This window comes from Grus americana, chromosome Z, assembly GCF_028858705.1.
Source record: "Grus americana isolate bGruAme1 chromosome Z, bGruAme1.mat, whole genome shotgun sequence".
NCBI classification, from domain to species: Eukaryota; Metazoa; Chordata; class Aves; order Gruiformes; family Gruidae; genus Grus; species Grus americana.
The window spans coordinates 44993588-45011878 of NC_072891.1; the positions used below are offsets into that span (position 1 = coordinate 44993588).

Below are 18291 nucleotides of genomic sequence, written 5' to 3' on the forward strand. Positions count from 1 at the left end.
ACCCCCACCAGTCTATGAATCTGTGAATCTGTATACCAGGCAAATGAGTACCTACTGGCACAAATTCGTACCTTTCCAATGAACCACTGCATGAATCCAACGTGGTAAAGCATAGACATTACTGTGCTGAAGAAAACCACAACTGGCAGGACCTGATTTGGAGACACAAAATCATTAACACTTCTGGAGTGGTTTTCCTTTCCTTGATTCTGTAGGCCATTTAATTTTTGAAAAAGAGGTTCATGGTTTTGGAGATACACGTAAAGATATTGAAAACTCATTATTAAGTTTATGCGTATGCTGTAAAATTTTTAACCTTCTAGATTCATTGTTCATGTTTGTGCTGTAATTAACTATTTTTCATGTATCTATATAGTTTTTTAACAGGACTGCAATAGATTTGAAACTATGTGGTTTAACATGATATGCATTAGTTTACAGCTGTGTTTAAATCAGCTCAAACATTTACTGGGCAATGGCATCTACAAAGACTTGGATATGTACATCTGTAGACTTTGAAAACCATGAACAGAAATATATCCAATGGGACTGTGGTCTAGAATTCAGAGCTCAACTTGTCAGTGTTTGTGTTTAACACAGTTTAGACTGCTATACAAGCAGAAGTTTAAGAGATTTTGATTGGGATTGTAGCTGACTCGATTTCACAGAATAAAGGGCAGCTTACTTAGAAAGCCCATACTGTGTAGCTGCCTTTTACTAACACACTACAGAAAAATCCTCTTTTATTCTGCTCTATTTATTGCACTGATTATAATGTTGTTGTGGAGTATTCAAAAACTCTGTAACTGTACGCAGGGACAGAATCTGCCTAAAAACAAATTAACAGGTGTATACTTATTAAATACAAGAAGTAAATATGAGTCTATTTCAGTGGATTCTGAAGGAAAAAATGTTTTCCTTAAACATATAGTTAAAAGAATTGCATGAATGCCTAACCCCTTGTCTGATGGGTTATTAAATGTGTTGGGTTTTATCCTGAATAAAACTAATATCACTTGATTCTCAAGTATGTTAAATACACAGGATCTCAGCATTTCAATGCTAGTATACAACAGAAAGAAAAATCCCTCTAAAAGGTCCAAAATTAGGTAGATTAGTTACAGTTAAAGCAGTACCATTAACACTAGGAAGCTTTTATGTGTGTTCAACTGAGGGCACAGTACCTTAAAAATAAAAGCAAGGAACAGAATGAAAAAGAACAAAGCACTTCGTTAGTTCAGACCTTTTCAGTAAACAGAAGCTGTGCCTTTCCAGAGGAAAACTAGTACTATCAGCAATTTTGATAAAAAGGTTTTGAAACTCAATTTAGATGACCAGAACCTTTCACTGAAAGGAGAGAGTGCAATTCACAGGTATAGCTGTGCTCTTCAACAAATTAATAGGAGGCCGCTTTCTCTAGTTTGATTCTCTGGTCCTTTTAGCAATCCTCTTGGAGCGGTTTGCCACGCAGCAATAGCAGAAAGTTTAGTTCAGTAAAAGTAACACATTTTTCTCCTTTTCTCTTTGCCATTTCCTCTCCTTGTTCCTGAGCGTGTGCTAGCCAGAGAGGCATCTGGCTCCCAGCCAAGTGGCACAGGTAGGGACTGCCGCAATGTCAGTGGGGAAATGGGTCTGGAGAGGCAGTGGGCAGAGTACTGTCTGTACTGGATGGTAAAAAACATAAGTCCTCCCACCTTTCACTCCAAATGGATGAGAAGAGCTCTCAGGAATTTCTGTGGTTTGGTTTTAACTGAAGGAGCAAGAAGACAATGTTCTGCCTATGCTGGGTGACTGCTGGCACCCTTCAGCCGGGTTTTTGTGCACTTTTCTCAGAAAAAAAGCTTATATAACTTTAAAAGATGCTTTGCAATTTTAGCAGTTGCAGGCATTTCTGGGTGAAGCATTCATCTCTACAAAACAGGGAGTTTGTTTTCCAGTTGTGATCATTTGTGCCTTGACTGTATGAAGAAGTTGGGAACTATTTTATAACTAAACCCTCCTGCCTAAATCCCCAGTGACTTAATGTGGTACCTATTATGTTATGTCTTCTTCAGAAAAGTGTAGCAACCATTTAATAGGTAAGTAATTGTCACGTTTTGTTACGTCCACGCTAGCTTTTATCTAAGGCATAACGAAATCACATGGAAAACACTGGCAAATTATTACCTTAAAATAACTAGAATGTAAATTCTAGTAGCTTACTTGCCACACATTGCATGGCAGCGGGTTTTCAATTGTCCTGTCTGCAGAGATAAATGCAATGAAAAGTGCTTAACATGAAATAACTAGTTCAACTGAAATAAACAGAACTCTTTTACAGAAAGGCTCCCCACAGTGTTAATACACTGAGATGTTAAGTCAGTGGTTTTGAAACTTGGGAGAGAGGAGAAAACAACCTCAGAAAATTCTTTCTGTCTCATGTCTATATGGAGCAGCCACCTCCTCTCCACCAGCCCTGAGAGGAGCTTTGCCTTCGTGCTGGGCCCACGTGCGGTTGCATGTTGAGGGTGGGACAAGAGTGGGAAAACTGATAAGACAGGAACATCTTCTCCTGCTCCCCATCTTCTCCTTCCCCCTCTTTACCGTGCCAAAACTGGGATAATAGGTGGCATGGGTTCAGTAACATTGGAAGGCTCCCTCTGCGGGCCTTGGGGCTGGGGTAGCAGGGCATGCTCTGGGCAATACCTTGGTTGTGAAGAACTGTGCAGGGGCTTGGGAGATGGAAGGGAAAGCTCTGGTGGTGCTCCAGGGTCAGACACCTGGTGAAGCACCCAGAGGGTGAAGGGAGCCAAGCTAGGAGCAGGTCTGGGGACGGTGGAAGGATGCCAGCCTTGGTGCTGTGGGTACTGGAGCTGGGAAGATGAGGAGGGGAATAGACCATGCAAACCTTTGTATTTGAGGAGGGGTCTGGAGGGCTAGGGGATAAGGGGGGACAGGCACAAGTATGCAGAGATGGGACTTTTAGGAAAAGAGGAGGCATAGGAATGATCCAAGGAGTCTGAGAACAGTTCCCTCTAACCATGGGGCTGTTGCACACCCTGTGTGTGTAGGAATAGCCGCATAGCAGAGGGAGGTTGGTGGAACATCAGCATTACTTGGCAGTGTTTCCTTTGTTGATTAAATGTGAAATGTATTTGGAAATAAAAGGTCAAGAGTCGCTCTTGTTTTGTCAAAAAAACATGCACTGATTGCATGAAATTGCTTTTAGAGAAAGAACAGCTCTTAAAACTAAATCTTCTAACTCATGGACTCCCAGTTCCCTCTTTCTGCTGTAGTGCGCTTATTCTATGAGCACAAGAGTCTGCCTCAAAGATGTGGGTACTTTGAAAAGGGGGTGACAAAGATATGGTCTCCAGCTTGCTTCTGCCATTAAAAAATTCACCAGTTTAATTGGATATACGCACACCATTACAGCCTGTAGGTGGCGACAGTTGTCAATTCCAAGAGAAGTGGAGAAAGAACTGCAAAAGGACATATGATGGGGAAGTCTATGGACCTCAGCTGTAGCTGAAGCCTACTGCTCAAAAAGGGTTAGCATGTTTCCATATGGGAGAAGTGGATGGGTCCTGCAGTGTAATTACACCTGCATGGTTAAACTATTAGAATTATATTTCTCTCTGTGGACAAACTTGTGTGGAAGTTTAGTCTCCAATATGTATAGCTCCTGATACCTACTACATACCTGTAAATAGTCATGTTTTACCTGATGAATAAATTTAACAAGCACTATGAAAAATCCCACAACATTTCAATGGAGAATAGGTATCAGAGAGGTCTTTAAAATTACATTTACATGACCTACAAATGTTGTAGTTAATGCTTCCCATAATACAACCTCTAGGAAAATAAATTCTTTAATTGGTGTTTTCTATAAACTGGATTATTTCATATTTATTATCAATTCTGCAATATGGTTTGACCTTACTGAAGAGCTACTTTCCGGATCATGGTTATTGCCTGTGCTACATGCACGGCAAGGAGTTGAAATTGTTGGCTGCTCACAACTCCCCTCCAATTTGTAGCTTGATGTTCAGCTTTTTCCTTAAGTTCTTTTAAAGGAGAAGTTGCTATTGGTGTTTAGGGAACATCCTGGTTTCAGACACTCCTAAAACCTGACCTTCAAAGCAAAGCCTTTCTCAGGAAGCCATAATCCTTCTGGCACAGAAAGGAAGCTACTGTTATTACAGAAGTCTAATTTCCTGCTTGCTCAAAGCAAACTTTGCCTTTTGTAGTCAACAGGATAGATGATTTAGTATTAAGAGATTGTTTCCAACTACTGAAGTACTTGAGTGTGCTTGTTTATGTGGGCAAGTGTTTTTTTCAGAACTCCAAAACTCTGCATCTGCATACAAAAATACATATTTAAAATAACCCAGTATATGCATGCAAATGCATGTATTTAAGACTAATTAGTGCTCCCAAGACTATGTGCTCAAAGGCTGTAGTGGGACTGGTCAGAACGCCCAGTGGGTGCACACAAGGGCTGTGTCTGCTCTGGTAACTGGGTCCATCTAAGTCAGCAGAAAACTGAGGTGTCCCTGGATACTGCTAAGGATGCGGTATGGATACAACCAGGCTGACAGTTTTCTGCAAAGACATACCCTATCACTTGTCTACTCTCTCTCTCGAGCTAAGTCAAGATTGAGACATTTCTCTTTTAGAGGGCACTTTGAAATATCTTGGGGCAAGCTTTGGACAGCTCAGTGCTATGTGCAAATCTCATAAAATATCTGAAAGACACTAAAAAGCACTTTTGACCATCTTAATCTCTAAATAAATGGCAAGTGTTTCAAGAGAGAATAGGCTGGCTGTAACTGATGTTGGAAGACAGAAATCTCTTTCTACAGGAGGAGCAGATGGAGCATATTTTGATGTTGCTGTGCACTTGTCTGCCACTTTGCTTACCATATATATTCCTATTCCAAGACATAAGCAGCTATGAAAATCAACTCCTGGGTTTTGCTTTCTTGTTTTTCAGTGTGAAAATAACCTACTTGTCCTTGTTATATTATTCTAGAAATTCCACATGTATTTTGCTGGCTTATCGCATGGAATAAGACTGATATATCTGTGCATAGAAGCTCGGAAGCAAACATTTAACTGTCTGGTCCCTAGTTATGGCTTTAGTCAGCAAAGTAGTTTGCATCACCACTGAGGCATTAAAATATCACCTTGAAAAAAATCATATTCATAAGGCATTGTGGAAAAACATAGGAAAAACAGCATAGGGAGTGGGAATTAAACCATTTCATCTCCAAAATATGTAAACATGAATGCAAATTATCATTTGAGTGCTCAGTAGAGTAAAGGTGAGAGGAGACTGGAAAGTGAAACAAAAGGCACAAAAATACTGCAATTACAATATAATTTGTATTTCTTGCTGAAATGCTTAATTTTTTTCCCCTCTAAGATGTTCTGACTATTCTTAGTGGCAGCATATTTTACAGGTAGCATCTTCTTTCTTAAGTAGTGAAAGAGCTAAGTGTGAAGAATACCCAGTTTGGAATATCACCTCCAGGAAAAAAGAAGATAAAAGGTGTGTAAGCCCACAGTCAGGCATCTGAAATACTAGACAGAAGAGTGGTTTCCGAGAAAGTCCTGATACATTTCTCACAGTTGTGGGTTGTTTCTTTTTTTCTTTATATGTTCTTGATTCCAGCCTAAGCAGATATTATGGCATGGGCTACGTGAGGGAACAAAACCAGACAGGATACTGGTACAGGTTAGAGAGCACAGAGCACATGAGCAGTTTCCCAACAAGGTCTTCTAAGGGAGGGCTAGGAAATCTCCCTGGGATCTTATTAATGTAATTAATAATGTAATGTTCTTCCTGCTTATGCATGAGCAGCTTCTACCTCTTCCACATGGTATAAGTATACATCTAGGCTTTCCACTTCTGCAACGCAGTGATCTGCACAGCACTTTAGGATATAAAAGCATAGCATGGTATAGTATCTTTACTTGTGGAGAGGTTGGGAAGGTAGACTGGAGGTAATATATCTTTCAGTGGCCACGTAGGAGCCTTTTAACCTATTCCTTGTAGAAACATATCCCAAAGTTCTGACTACTTGTAATATATGTTGTTATAATTAGACTAAATAAGTGTAACCTAACTCCGTGTATGGAAATAAATAAAGGGCTTTATGTGGGGTTCCTAAATTTTCTATTCAGAGTGTCACACAGTAAGGAATAGTTTACCTCCTAGCTGATTACTCGGGCTACTGCACTGGTATCGCAAAACATACAATGAATTTTTTTCCCACCCACACTGTTCTTTCTTCTGTTTTCTATCTGCCACATACAGTACATATAAAACTTGTCTTACCTTAAAAGCAAAAAAATGATCCGTATATTTCTCACCGAACACAAACTTGGCACCTGTGTCAGAGTACTCCAGAAAAGTCTAGGGACAGAAAGCAAAGAAAGTTAGCCATAAGCTCTGGGTCCCTGCCAAAAAATAAGCAAATACTGCTAGTTGTCTTGCAGAGATCTGGTAAGGTCGAAGGAGCTTGTGCTCTGCTCTGTATGCCTGACTGTGTCCGGCTGAACTGAGGGTCTCTGCTCCAAGAGTGCAGACTGCTTCAGAATATGTAGATAAGCAGCATAGGGCACATTTTCCTGTACCCAACAAAATAAAAAGCATAAGCTATAGTAAAAGAAGAATTTATTTTTTAATCCTGATACTGTGGTGCATTTCTATACTCCCTCTCATGCAAGTAAGTGCAAAAAATGATACAGTATAAAATGGAGATTTAATGGCTGAAGCAATGAGTTTTGAAAAGAGTAGCCAAAAGCTGGTCTAAAAAAATCTTCTACTTTTTAATTCTGATACAGTGGTGCATTTTTATACTCTTGATGCCAACATATGCGATTAATGATACAGTTTAAAATGGAGATGTAATAGCTAGAGTAATGAATTCTGATAGGAGTGACCATAAGCCATATGGGGCTAACAAAAGGGGGCACCAGGCCCACTTCAGTTGGAGACGAAAGGGGAGACTGAGAACCCGGTGACAAAACCCAGATAACTCCCACTGCTTGCAGATTAGCAGCCAGACAGGCGTCAGACCTGTGCCTTCACTCCCGCACAGAGACAGTACATTCTGCACTGTCTTGTTTTAAATGTGCCTAATTATCTGTACTGTGAAGAACAGCTGTGTGAATAGTATCCCTGGGGTGAAAAGTCTGCATGTCCTTCAGTGGGTACTCTCTGCTCTACTTTTTGGATTTCTCTTATTTATTACTTTATAGTAATGGGCTTTTAAAAAAAATTTTGTGCCTGTAGACTGCTTGCAGTGGCACTTACGGATGGATCCTGTCCCCTCTCTAGAGATCCTTTGCTGCTCACAGCTGTGGATTTTGCCGCGTGTAGTTGAATTCATTTTCTTAAATGTCGTGAGAACTATGAAATGCCCCCCGGGGCCAGGACTGTTGCTACTCTGAAGACAATGGTGGTTCTGCCTTGCTAAATCCCAAGGCTTTTCAGCATGTCAGGTTTATTGCAAGGATGCTATGGAGTTGGGCTAGGTCTAAGAGTTTCTGTGAGTGCCCTGGCACAATAGCAGTTTTGTGTTTGGAGGGTTCAAGTTATAATTTCAGCCCAAGGATGGTAAAGCCATTAAGAAACTGCATCTCTCTGGCCCATTACTCATCAGCCTGTCCCACATAGTCTTGTATTAACTGGACAAAAAAGAAATGAGAAGGTTGAATTCAAGTAGTCAATTTCCTTTCGGAGAACCCAATTTTTCTCAAGAGAGAACATCTGGGAGCAAAAGGACCCCTGAACTGCCTGGCTGTTATGTAAGAGTCTCCAGACAGAAAATTATATAAAAAAATAATATTTTTTTTCCCAGTAGCTTACCTGGATCTGAATGCCTAGCCAGTTAAACACATCAAACCCCACTTTGGTCCTCAGAATAAAAAGCCCAAGAACAAACTGCATTGCTATTCCTGAAAATACTGGTCTCCAAGCAACCTAGATGGACAGAAAAATAGAAACAATATAAATAAATAATAATATAAATAAATAATAATTTACTTTAGAAGTTTGTTAAAATAATGTAAGGAGATTGTCTGACTATACTACAGCACAGGAGCAGCTGCCAAAACAGGTTGTAGGGGACTTGGAGCATGAATCACCTCTCCTAATTTGAGAGCTCTGTGGCATGGCTATCTCCAGCTAGCTGCTGAAAGCCTGGCTAGGTAAGTACAGACATGCCATTTCACCATCACAGACTGCAGGTGATCAAGTAGTAGGAAAAGGAGAGTCAGTTCTTCCTGTGCTACAGTTTATAGATGAAATAGGCATACATGAGGGCAGCAGCCAAAATACCTGAGCTGTGGATTCTTCACATATCTGGACTGTGAATAAGGCAATTTTACTACAGGGGTTTTTTGTGTGCTTTGGTAATTTCAACTCTGTTTCTGTTCTATTAAAGAGTTTTGATACTTGAGAACTTAAGATATTGCGATTCATATGACATAAAGGTAGTTGTAGGAAACTGTGGCTGTGTGTGACCAGCCCCTTGTCACTACACTGCAGATTTCTGCTCTTCTGCCTCAGAAACCATCTTTGTTTTGTGAAAATTGAATCTTATTATTTACAAGGCAAAGAGCGGAAATGGTGCTCTCTAATTTATTCAGATGATATTTTAATAACACAAGCCAATTAGGTGTAATGAGGACCCATGGGAGAGAACAAAGCATTTGGAGTACATGAGTTTTCACCTCAGTTGGAGACAGCAGTGTTTCAAAGGATGGCAAGTGGCAGGTCCATTAGTCCCTGCTGAGGGGACTGTTTCTGTTAAGAATGTCTCAGCACTGATGCAGGAGTGTTGAAAAAGCGTTGGTGAAACTTGGTGACTTGGACAATGGATTACGGACTTGATCTTAAAGGACTTTTCCAACCAAACCGATACAATTCTATGATTCTAATATACAACTGATGAAAGCACGCACTGTATGCTAGGCATGCACACAGCGGTAAAATCTGAGGTGGGAGTTGTGGTGGCTGAGTAAATAACCCCTTTGTAATACCACAACAGTACACAGTGGATATCTCAGCTGAAAAATTAAAATAAATGGCATTGACAAGCCTATGGGAGTGGGTTAGTGAAAAGTGGACCTCAGCTTGGCCTTAGCTGCTGCATTTGCACTGGGAATCAAACTTGTCAGGGGTTAAGAGCTACATGAGGGAAGCATGTCTCCAGCTGCATGTGATTTGTGTTGATGTGATGACAGTGTCCTCAAATAAGTGCCTGTGATGTCCTGAGGGCTGTCCTCCTCCTGTGGGTGGAAAGCATAGAGCAGTCCTGTCTCAGCTTGCACTGATTCTCCAGGAGCAAATGTGTTCCAATCTGCATCAAGGCTGGAACAAAGGTGGGCAGCAGCCTCCCAGAATAGTGACAGCCAGATGCTGGTGTAGCCCCACACATGCTCCCCAAGATGTCAGAGCAAAATCACTTTCCTCAGAAATGAAATTACATCACTGGGTTTTGGCAAGCCTAATTTTTTTATGTTTGTGGGTTTTCTGTTACTCTTACTGAAATTGGTGCTTAAGGTAGGGGAACAGTATTTGAGACATTGAACAAAAAAACCCCCAAAAGACCCAACATGGACTGAATACTCACTCTAGTTGGATATTTGGAAAAGATAAACATCAAGAGAACATACATCACAAGCCCACCAAAAGAGATCAGCTGGCGGGATCCCTGTTTTGCTGTGTCAAAGATAAGCCAGCAGATGATAGTTATAATAAGAGCTGCACACAGCACCCTAGGGAAAAAAAAAAAGTGTCAGACATGACATCCTGAAGAAGACCAGGTATTCCTTCCCCCTCCTCCCCCCACAACATTTACATATCTGTGAATGAACTCTCTGAGCAATGTATTAAGCTGAAACATGTAGCTCTGCACAAGCAGGAACCTGCCTTTGCTGATGCAACTCTGACAACAACATCCCTTGGTGGTATCCAGAAGAAATGTCCTCCAACCATGTCCACAAAGTCAGAGTGTGGGGGAAACCCAATAAACCATGAGTGACTCTCATCTGGGTACTATTTCTATGAAATGAAGTGTGAGAAAATACCCTCCTTTCTCACTCCTTTTTCTTTTCTGTCTTCTTTATTGAATGTTTTCTTAGGTCTGGGCAAGACAGGCTGTGGTTTTTAGGAATTGCATTGTGCTGTTTAACTGGTTGGCCTATGAAACACACACTATTGAGAGTCATGTTATAAAATGTTTACTTCTTTGTAATTGGCTGAAGTCTTTTTAGAAAAATAACTTTTAATCACAACAATTTTAGCTATCTCAGAAACAATGACAAGAGCCATGTGTACATCTTTATTCAGTATTTCTATGGTCCCCACTATCACCGAACTGTGTTCAGTTTGCATATTGAAAGTAATTATCACAACAACAGCCTGAGAGGCAAGGAAATACATCATCCCATTTGCAGAGGGGAAAACTAAACATAGTCCCAGGTCTTTAATGTTACTTGTGTCTAACAGTTGTTTAGCTTCCACTGATTTCAGTGGTACCTAGATACCTAAATTCAGTTTTTAGACCTGAATGAGAAATATTGCAGGCCAGCTTCACAAAATGGTTTGGCCGTTGCAATTCTGAAAAACACTTCCTACACCTGAGAGAGTTTCTGTCTCTTGGAGGAATCCGTGACCAACAGTTAAGCACTTAATCTGTGATATGTACAAGTCAAGGATTGCAGTCCAGGTAATACAGCACTTACTGCCCCTGGCCTGTTACATCTGCTCATCAGAGCTCTCCTGTTCTTTTGCTCCTTCCCCCAAGGAGGTTGCCAGATTGTCTAATGGAGGTGCCTGTGTGTAACTGCTCTCTAATATGGCTCCTGAGCAGAAGGACCACAATCGTTGTAGCATCTTTCTTAGAAATTCCTGCACCTGTGGCAAAACCATTTCAAAACCTTAAGAGTAAGTTGGGACATTTTTCTGAACCCAGAATGATTCATCCTTAGAACTCTCTCAGATAGAAGGTGACCTAGCTGAGATAGAAGGCAGCTGGCCAATTTCTTTTTCCTTTTTAATGAGATTTCATTTGGTCTTCTCTTCGGTCTACAAGCCTCCTTTGGTTCCCCATTTTCCCAGTAATATCTTAAATATTCCTGATAATTTCTCAGGAATGCTTGGAATAAGTATCTACCAGATCTAAGTATCTACCATTTATCTACCAGATGAATGTCTACCATTCCAAATAAGGCTGTATGATCTTATTATGACACCAAATGTGGCTGGCATGTTTTGATTGCTGAAGCCCAAGCAAAAATTGCTATGGGGATATGTGACAAAGCAGTGTCTAGATAACACACTTTGGTCTTTAGCAGTTTGCATATGTTAGAGTTAAGGTTTCTGTGAATCTCACCACCCTGAACAAGTGACAGTGAGGCACTTTCTGGGTTGCAGAATGAATGCACAAGGCTACAAGACAGCTGAACTTCTCTGAATACGTTCTCTTGCAACAACAAACTTGTCCTATCTCAATTTGAGGAATTTTTTTTATGCTTTCTGTCAATATTTTTGATACCTAAATACTGTATTACAATCTTAAATGTGTGCCTGATATCTATAAACTGGAAAATATTGAATTATTCTGTGTGTATTCTTTGATCTTATTACAATTTGTACAATTGATTCATCTCCCTGTTCTTATGGGGGTGTAAGCTGAAATAAAACTATAGGGGTAAATTGACTAATGCTTTGTTCTTCTCCATAAATAGGAAGTAATCAATATTTACCATTTCAGCCAAAAGCATTGTTTCTCCAGATATCTTTCTCCAGGGGAAAAGAATGCAGCAATTTTGTCTTCATACTTAGCTATTAAAAAATCCCAGCAGGTGAAGAAGATGGCCAGGACAGTGATGATAAAGAGTGGCAAGGCTCTCTGAAAATTCAAGCTGCAGGCTGCAATAACTACTGCCAAGTATGCTGTAACAGAAACAAGAATATACATGTCAGTTAGGTTGGTCTTTTTAAAAACAGAATGAAATCTTAAATTTGATGTGGTTAAAGTCAGGCCTGTGTTTATCTTTTAAGTGTTTTTCTGACGCTTGGTCTAAATACTGAAAAATTTTGCTTTCATAGATGGTGTCATTACTTATGATACACTCATTGATAAGAAAGGTGGCTTTCAGCCTGTCAAAGCAGGTTATATGCTTTGTCCAAGCCAAGTTCACATCAAACATGTTAATCACTTGGGAAAATTAAACAAGTCTACAGAACTGCTTTTTCCTGTGTAAAAACTATTACTTAAGAACCATGGGTCTTGTTCCTTCTTTCACAGAAGGATGCGTTTATCCAATAAAACTAGAAGAAACACTAAGAAACATTTGTTAATTGCCTGATTTGATGGCTCTCTCAAGTAATTGGGAAACTGAGAGGTAGTTTATTTCATGAGGTAGCTGTGAAATGATTTGTCATGTGACAGGTTCATTGCTAGTATGTGCTGGACATTGAAATATTCATAGAGTCATAGAATGGTTTGGGTTGGAAGGGACCTCAAAGACCATCTAGTTCCAACCCCCCTGCCATGGACAGGGACACTCTCCACTAGACCAGGTTGCCCAAAGCCCCATCCAACCTGGCCTTGAACACTCTCAGGGATAGGGCATCCACAACTTCTCTAGGCAACCTGTTCCAGTGCCTCAGCATCCTCACACTAAAGAATTTCTTCCTAACATCTAATCTAAATCTACCCTCTGATTTTGTGTATGGCAAATAAGGAAGAAGAACTACTGATTTTTGTAAGGCAAGTTGGGTTTTTTTATGGAATTAACATATGAAACCCTGACATATCCTTGGAAGTCACTCACTTTCTTGAGCCAGAATACGCCGAGTTGATGCTAGGATGCTAGCATGCAAATGGCCCTTTTATAATCACTCTCTGGTTTGCTGATGCCTATCACATAGATGTATTTTAGGTCTACATGTTCTCAGTGTTCAGGTAGGAGGATCTCAAAAATAAATGATGAAGTGAAAGGAAACAAACCAACCTACTGCCTAATTAAGAAAGGGACAAAGAAGAATATGTGAATGACTTTGCATTGCATGCTGACATAAAACACATTTTCTCTAGCAAACATTTGCTGTGGATATTGAGTGATATGGGTCAGAACAGAAAACTTTCATTCCTAGCCTGCTGACTTAAGTTCAGTCCAAGTTGGTGCCTGACTCTTTTTAATGTGATTTCATGGTTTTGGGCAAGTTCCCAAAACTGTAACTTAATGGGCTTCTTGGAAGAGGCTGGTAAGGGAGTAGATGCAAAGACTTAACTACCCTTTTATTCCCAATGTAATTGCTAGTCAGTTGAAACATGCTGGAGGTGCAAGTGTTGCAAGATCTGTGCTTTTGTTGAGTTTGGGAATGAGTGCAGGTTTTGCGATCTGGAGGTTTCTCTGGTACTAAATTCACTTTTACCTCCTTTCAAATGCATTCTTTAAGACAGTCAAGAGTTTTTGTGTCAGATAGAAGACAGGCAGTCTATAATCTCATATAGGTAAATAAATAAGTCTTCAGCAACCCTGGGTGTGATATACTGTACCTGTTATTAAAATTCCATAGATCACATAATGAATTCTGGTTTTATGTTTCTTGCAAAATTCGCAGGCTTTATCATATTTCTTTTCTAAATGCCTAGGAAAATGCAAAAAAACAAACAGAACAGAAACTTAAACTGCAGGTCAAAAAGAAGGTAATTTGCATAGGAAGATGAGGTTAAACTGATCAAAATTTCTCCACTGGAGTATCCTGCACTTGGTAAGTGTTAAATTTGGATTCCAAGGTGCCGAAGAATAGAATGCCAACATCTACGGAGCTTTTTTGGGGGGAGTGGGACTTTGGTTTGATGCTGGACAAGTTAAAAAAGAAAAATCTGGCAGATACCTAATGGGTCAGTCCATCAACTGTCTAATGGGCAGAAGTTAGCAAGCCCGTTGTGCTAGCTTCTGAAGTACAGCTCTTCTGTGAGGAGGTCTGTTAACAGGGTTAGTGCAAACTGGGTAGGTAGTTAAAGATTCAGTGCCCATTACTAGACCCAGAAAGACTTTTAATACAGCCAGCCCAGCCTTGCTATGTGGAACAGTAGTGTTGCTATAGTTGTGAAGGCCTAAGGCTGCATTTGTGTGTGCAAAATAAACAATATCCATCTAAAACCTTATTACAGTGTGCATAGATGTTTCCGGATATTTGAAAATTTGGTTGTTAATTACATTAACTTTTCATTTAAGACTCATTAGTTCATGGAAGCTGAAATGATTTGTTATATATGAATGTCCTATTCTAGTATCTGTTCTTCTGATTATTACATACTTCACTTCCGTTCTTTTTTCATCTCACTAAGGGTAACACAGAGTGATTTCATGAGGGCAGCTGAAATTTAGGGAAATAGCAGTTAAGGAAGTTAATTCAACACAGATTTCCAATGTCAAGTGTGCTGTTGATGTGGACATATTTCAGTTACAAAAGCTGTAGCTAAATAAACACCCTCGTATTGTGCAAGCTGAAAAAGAAATCACAGCCGTAGCTGTGTCTCTCTAAAGTGGTGCCTCACACCCTACAGTCTATAAAGGCAATGTTATATTTAGAGATGCTAATTATGCAGACTGTACTTGTTTGGAAACTAGATGCAGCTGGAGTCAGATGCACACTGAAATTCAGCATGAATGCCCTTCTTTTCTGCACTAAAAAAAAATGATTAATTTAAAAGAAATTGGAGAGAAACAAGGAATATTAACTTAATTCATATCAGCACTCAGAATGGCAGAGAAGGAACATACTCCTTCACCAGTACAAAGAATAACAGGATCTCTGAGAAATCTTGATTGCTTTTGATATTTCAGTTTTAGTTCTGGGAATTCTTGTTGCTTTACAAATCATAGCTTTTTTTTTTTTTTTTTACTTGTAAGAATATTGGGTTATCCACCCAGTCTCAGCAGAGAGATTAGATACAACAGGAAAAGAAAGAACAGGAGAAATGAGAGACAGATGCATGAATAAGCCAGAGTTACTTTATCAAATTTATGGTTCATCCATCAACCAAGAAAAAGGAAAAAAAATAATATCTACTATCTATTACTGCTACTTATGAGTCCTTTGGGATATAAAACTGTTATTTTAAGATTACAATTCCTTGTAATCTCTTCCTTGCTCTAATATCTCTCTCCCTTGTTATTTTATTAATTTAGGTGATTATCACTTTGGTACCAGGATATCTTAAATGTTTAGGCATATATATCACAAATATGCAGTTCTGTTCTGAAAGGTGGCAGAAGAAACCTCTTCCTTATGAAATCTAGTTAATTTACTGAGGAAACATTATTTTCTAAAAGCTGATCCTGTAGGCTTAAAGTGCAGCATGTTGCTGATGGCTTTTACTTAACCAAAGATGTTGAAAAAGCAGATAGCACTTAAGCACATTCAAAGGGGAACTTTAATGTGAAATATTTGTATATGCCAAAACTATTCTTGCTTGCATTTTGCAGCTCAGAATTCCTTTTTCTGGTCTGCACACACTCTATAAGTGAATGTTAACATCTTGCACATGTAGTGAATTCTCGTTATCAACAGACTGATCTTTCAAAGGCGTTGTGTCTCAGACCTCAGGCTATTCAGTACTATCTGTTGAAAGAAATCGATGACATGTTCAAAATTGAGGCGGGCTTTGTGAATGCCCCTGTTGAGCAGATACAAGGAAGACATTAGAACACATTTGTGCCTGCCTTTAGGACCTAATACACAAAAAATAATTTGGTAGAGATGCCGTTGTCCTTGTCAGGTGTTGAACATAAAAATAAACCTAGACAAAGTACAAAACCAAGTACAAAACCCAAGAGCACAGACCAAGCTGTAGCCTGAATGTAATGAGAACAGAGCCAAGTGTTCTTCAGCTTCCAGCCTATAAGAAGCTTTCACTACCCAATGCAATGGTACCTGCTGTTGATGGAAGAACAAAGGGACCTCGAGAACAGAAAGCCCTGTGAATTAAACCTTATTTTTCCCCTGGCTATCCATGGGAGTACAAATAAACAAGAATGAATAAAAACCATACAGGCTTCATCTCTGCCTCAACTCAACCCATCTCTGTGCAGAGATGCCTCTTGTCAGGTGACTCCTGTGGGCCCAGGTTTGAGGGCCTGCAGCTTTTTAGACCCCACTAACCTTGTACAGTCGTTTGCATGCCAACACTTGCCTGTGCAATTAGCTTACTTCTGGGGAGACACTGGATACCTGCCACTGGAGAGGCTTATCAAACTTGGATGTTTGATTCTTAGCTTTTGTTTTTGCTAGACAAGACTCTACATGTTTTAAACAAGAAAGTGTTTCATGTTACGTACTGCTAAAAGAATGACAAATCTCCAAAGAACAGAGAGGAGAAATGAAAGAATATTTAAGTGATTTCAAAATACTTTAACTAGATTTTTGAAGAAATATTGTAATAGGATGGCATCAGTAAACCTAGTCATATTAACAAGTCTTTAAGTTCTATATATACAATTCAAAAGCATAATTAAAATCTTCTGTATATAAGCATATCACTTATACAGGCATGAGATCTTTCCAAGTAGTCCAATTTGAGTGAGACAAATTCCTATTTGAGATAACCAGGAAGTGAGTGGCTAGAATCTGCTAAGAGAAGGACAGGTTCAAAGCTGAAATTGTGTGCTGTATAATTGAATTGGTCATAGAAAGCAGGTGGAAAGTACAGTGTAATTTTTATGAAGGTTTATATGAAGATTCAATATGACAGAAAAATACTAAGACATTAAAATATAATTTTAAATATTGTATCTTAATTTTTTTAAATGCCTTATGCAGAGTTTGTAGTTTTTACGAAAAAAAAAAATCCTCAAGTAAAATGTAGATGTGTGCTTTCACTATGCAGTCACTTGGCACCAGTGCTAATGAAGTATAAAAATTCTGCTCCATCAAAATGGCTTTTTTGTACACCTATTCTTATTTTGCACTGGGGTAAATAGCTATGCAAACTGAAGGACAATAGTGAATCTTTAACTTCCTGAAAGAGATCACTGTTTAAGACCTATATTTTAAAAAGGCTCTCATGGAAATATTGGAAAAAAATGTGCAAAAAGAAAAAATATTTCTCCTTTAATTTGCAAGGCTTTAGAAGGATAGTTCCATGATAACGTCTGGCAGTTGAAAGATATAATAATTTTAAACACAATGTGTTTCTGCATTATACAAATTACTAGGCAATACAAAGGTCTGTGTAGCATACGGATATGACAATGAAATTTAGAGCTGTCACTCCAGAAGCAGAAACACGGGCAGCTTATTACTTAGGGCAGGATGAAGTGAGTGGAAAACTTACTCATCCAAAAGACATTACCCTTTCAAGCGTGGTTGCTCATCATCTACTGAGTCACATTTGTTTTCATGCAGATCACTCTCAATATTGATGTATTCATCCTCCTGGAAAACAGACCAGTGTTGAGGCTGTGAGAGGGGTGCATGCTTGTTAAGTAAGGTGCAAAAAAACCAGATCTTGACTGGCAGATGGCTGAAGCAGTCTCAAGACTTTCCTGTCTGCACTGAGTGTGTGGCTCCAGCTCTCCTTCTGCCACCAGCGCTGTGATCAGTGTCAGGCAAACCCAGTGGTTAGACCATGGCTGTGAACCTTCCCAAGCCACCCACACCATTTTGAAAGGGGAAATAAAGCGGGGGGCAACGGGGAGGGGAACCCAATGGTACTCATAGCTGAAGAGCGCCCCATACAAACTACAGCTGCATACCTGCCAAAAAGTGAGATCTGCGGGTAGGGATGGTAGAGCTGCTAATTAGGCAGCTTGCCCGGCACCTCCTGCTGATGACCCCTGTCTTTGTTGCTTCTCTTTTTGTAGAACTTTAATATGGTGCACGTTTCATGTATGGAGAATAGTTAAAGTTCGGGAGGGGGCTTATTGTTTTAAAAATTTAACTAAGCCAACAAATTTATTCTTAAGAAAAGCTGCTGCGAAAAGCTAGCAGGTAACAATCCTTTAAAGAGGGCTAGCATCCAGAAGCTTTGTAGCAGAAACTTGAAATTTGGCCAGAGAGCACATCTACATCAGGAATGCACCTTTTTGCTACCTGAATCCACCTAAGCCTGGCTACATTAAAGCTTTCAAACAGCAGCAGTCTGACGTCCACTATGTTTGAGGACAGTCCTTGAGGTGGCCAGGAGCAGCACAGCACCCTGAAGCTGCTCGGCACACCCATGGGGGCTGCCATGCCCACCCCGGCATTACTTCCCCCAACCCAGTCTGGAA

The 18291-nt window shown here is 39.8% G+C and overlaps 1 protein-coding gene across 4 annotated transcripts in view; it reads right to left on the minus strand.

Annotated features, from left to right (window-relative positions):
* The window catches only part of SLC28A3 (solute carrier family 28 member 3), a 43961-nt gene that overhangs the window by 15004 nt on the left and 10666 nt on the right, over positions 1 to 18291 (minus strand). For 3 of the 4 annotated variants that reach the window (XR_008574657.1, XM_054809866.1, XM_054809867.1), the window contains 7 exons: positions 17373 to 17455; positions 13569 to 13660; positions 11767 to 11956; positions 9630 to 9774; positions 7862 to 7975; positions 6326 to 6403; positions 72 to 152 (listed from right to left, as the gene is read on the minus strand). Coding sequence is in view for 3 of the 4 variants with exons in the window: in XM_054809866.1 (XP_054665841.1) it covers positions 72 to 152; positions 6326 to 6403; positions 7862 to 7975; positions 9630 to 9774; positions 11767 to 11956; positions 13569 to 13660; positions 17373 to 17455 (783 nt within the window). In the remaining variant the exon portion in view is untranslated. The remainder of the gene's footprint in view (positions 1 to 71; positions 153 to 6325; positions 6404 to 7861; positions 7976 to 9629; positions 9775 to 11766; positions 11957 to 13568; positions 13661 to 17372; positions 17456 to 18291) is intronic. The other variant, XM_054809868.1, reaches the window with a different exon arrangement.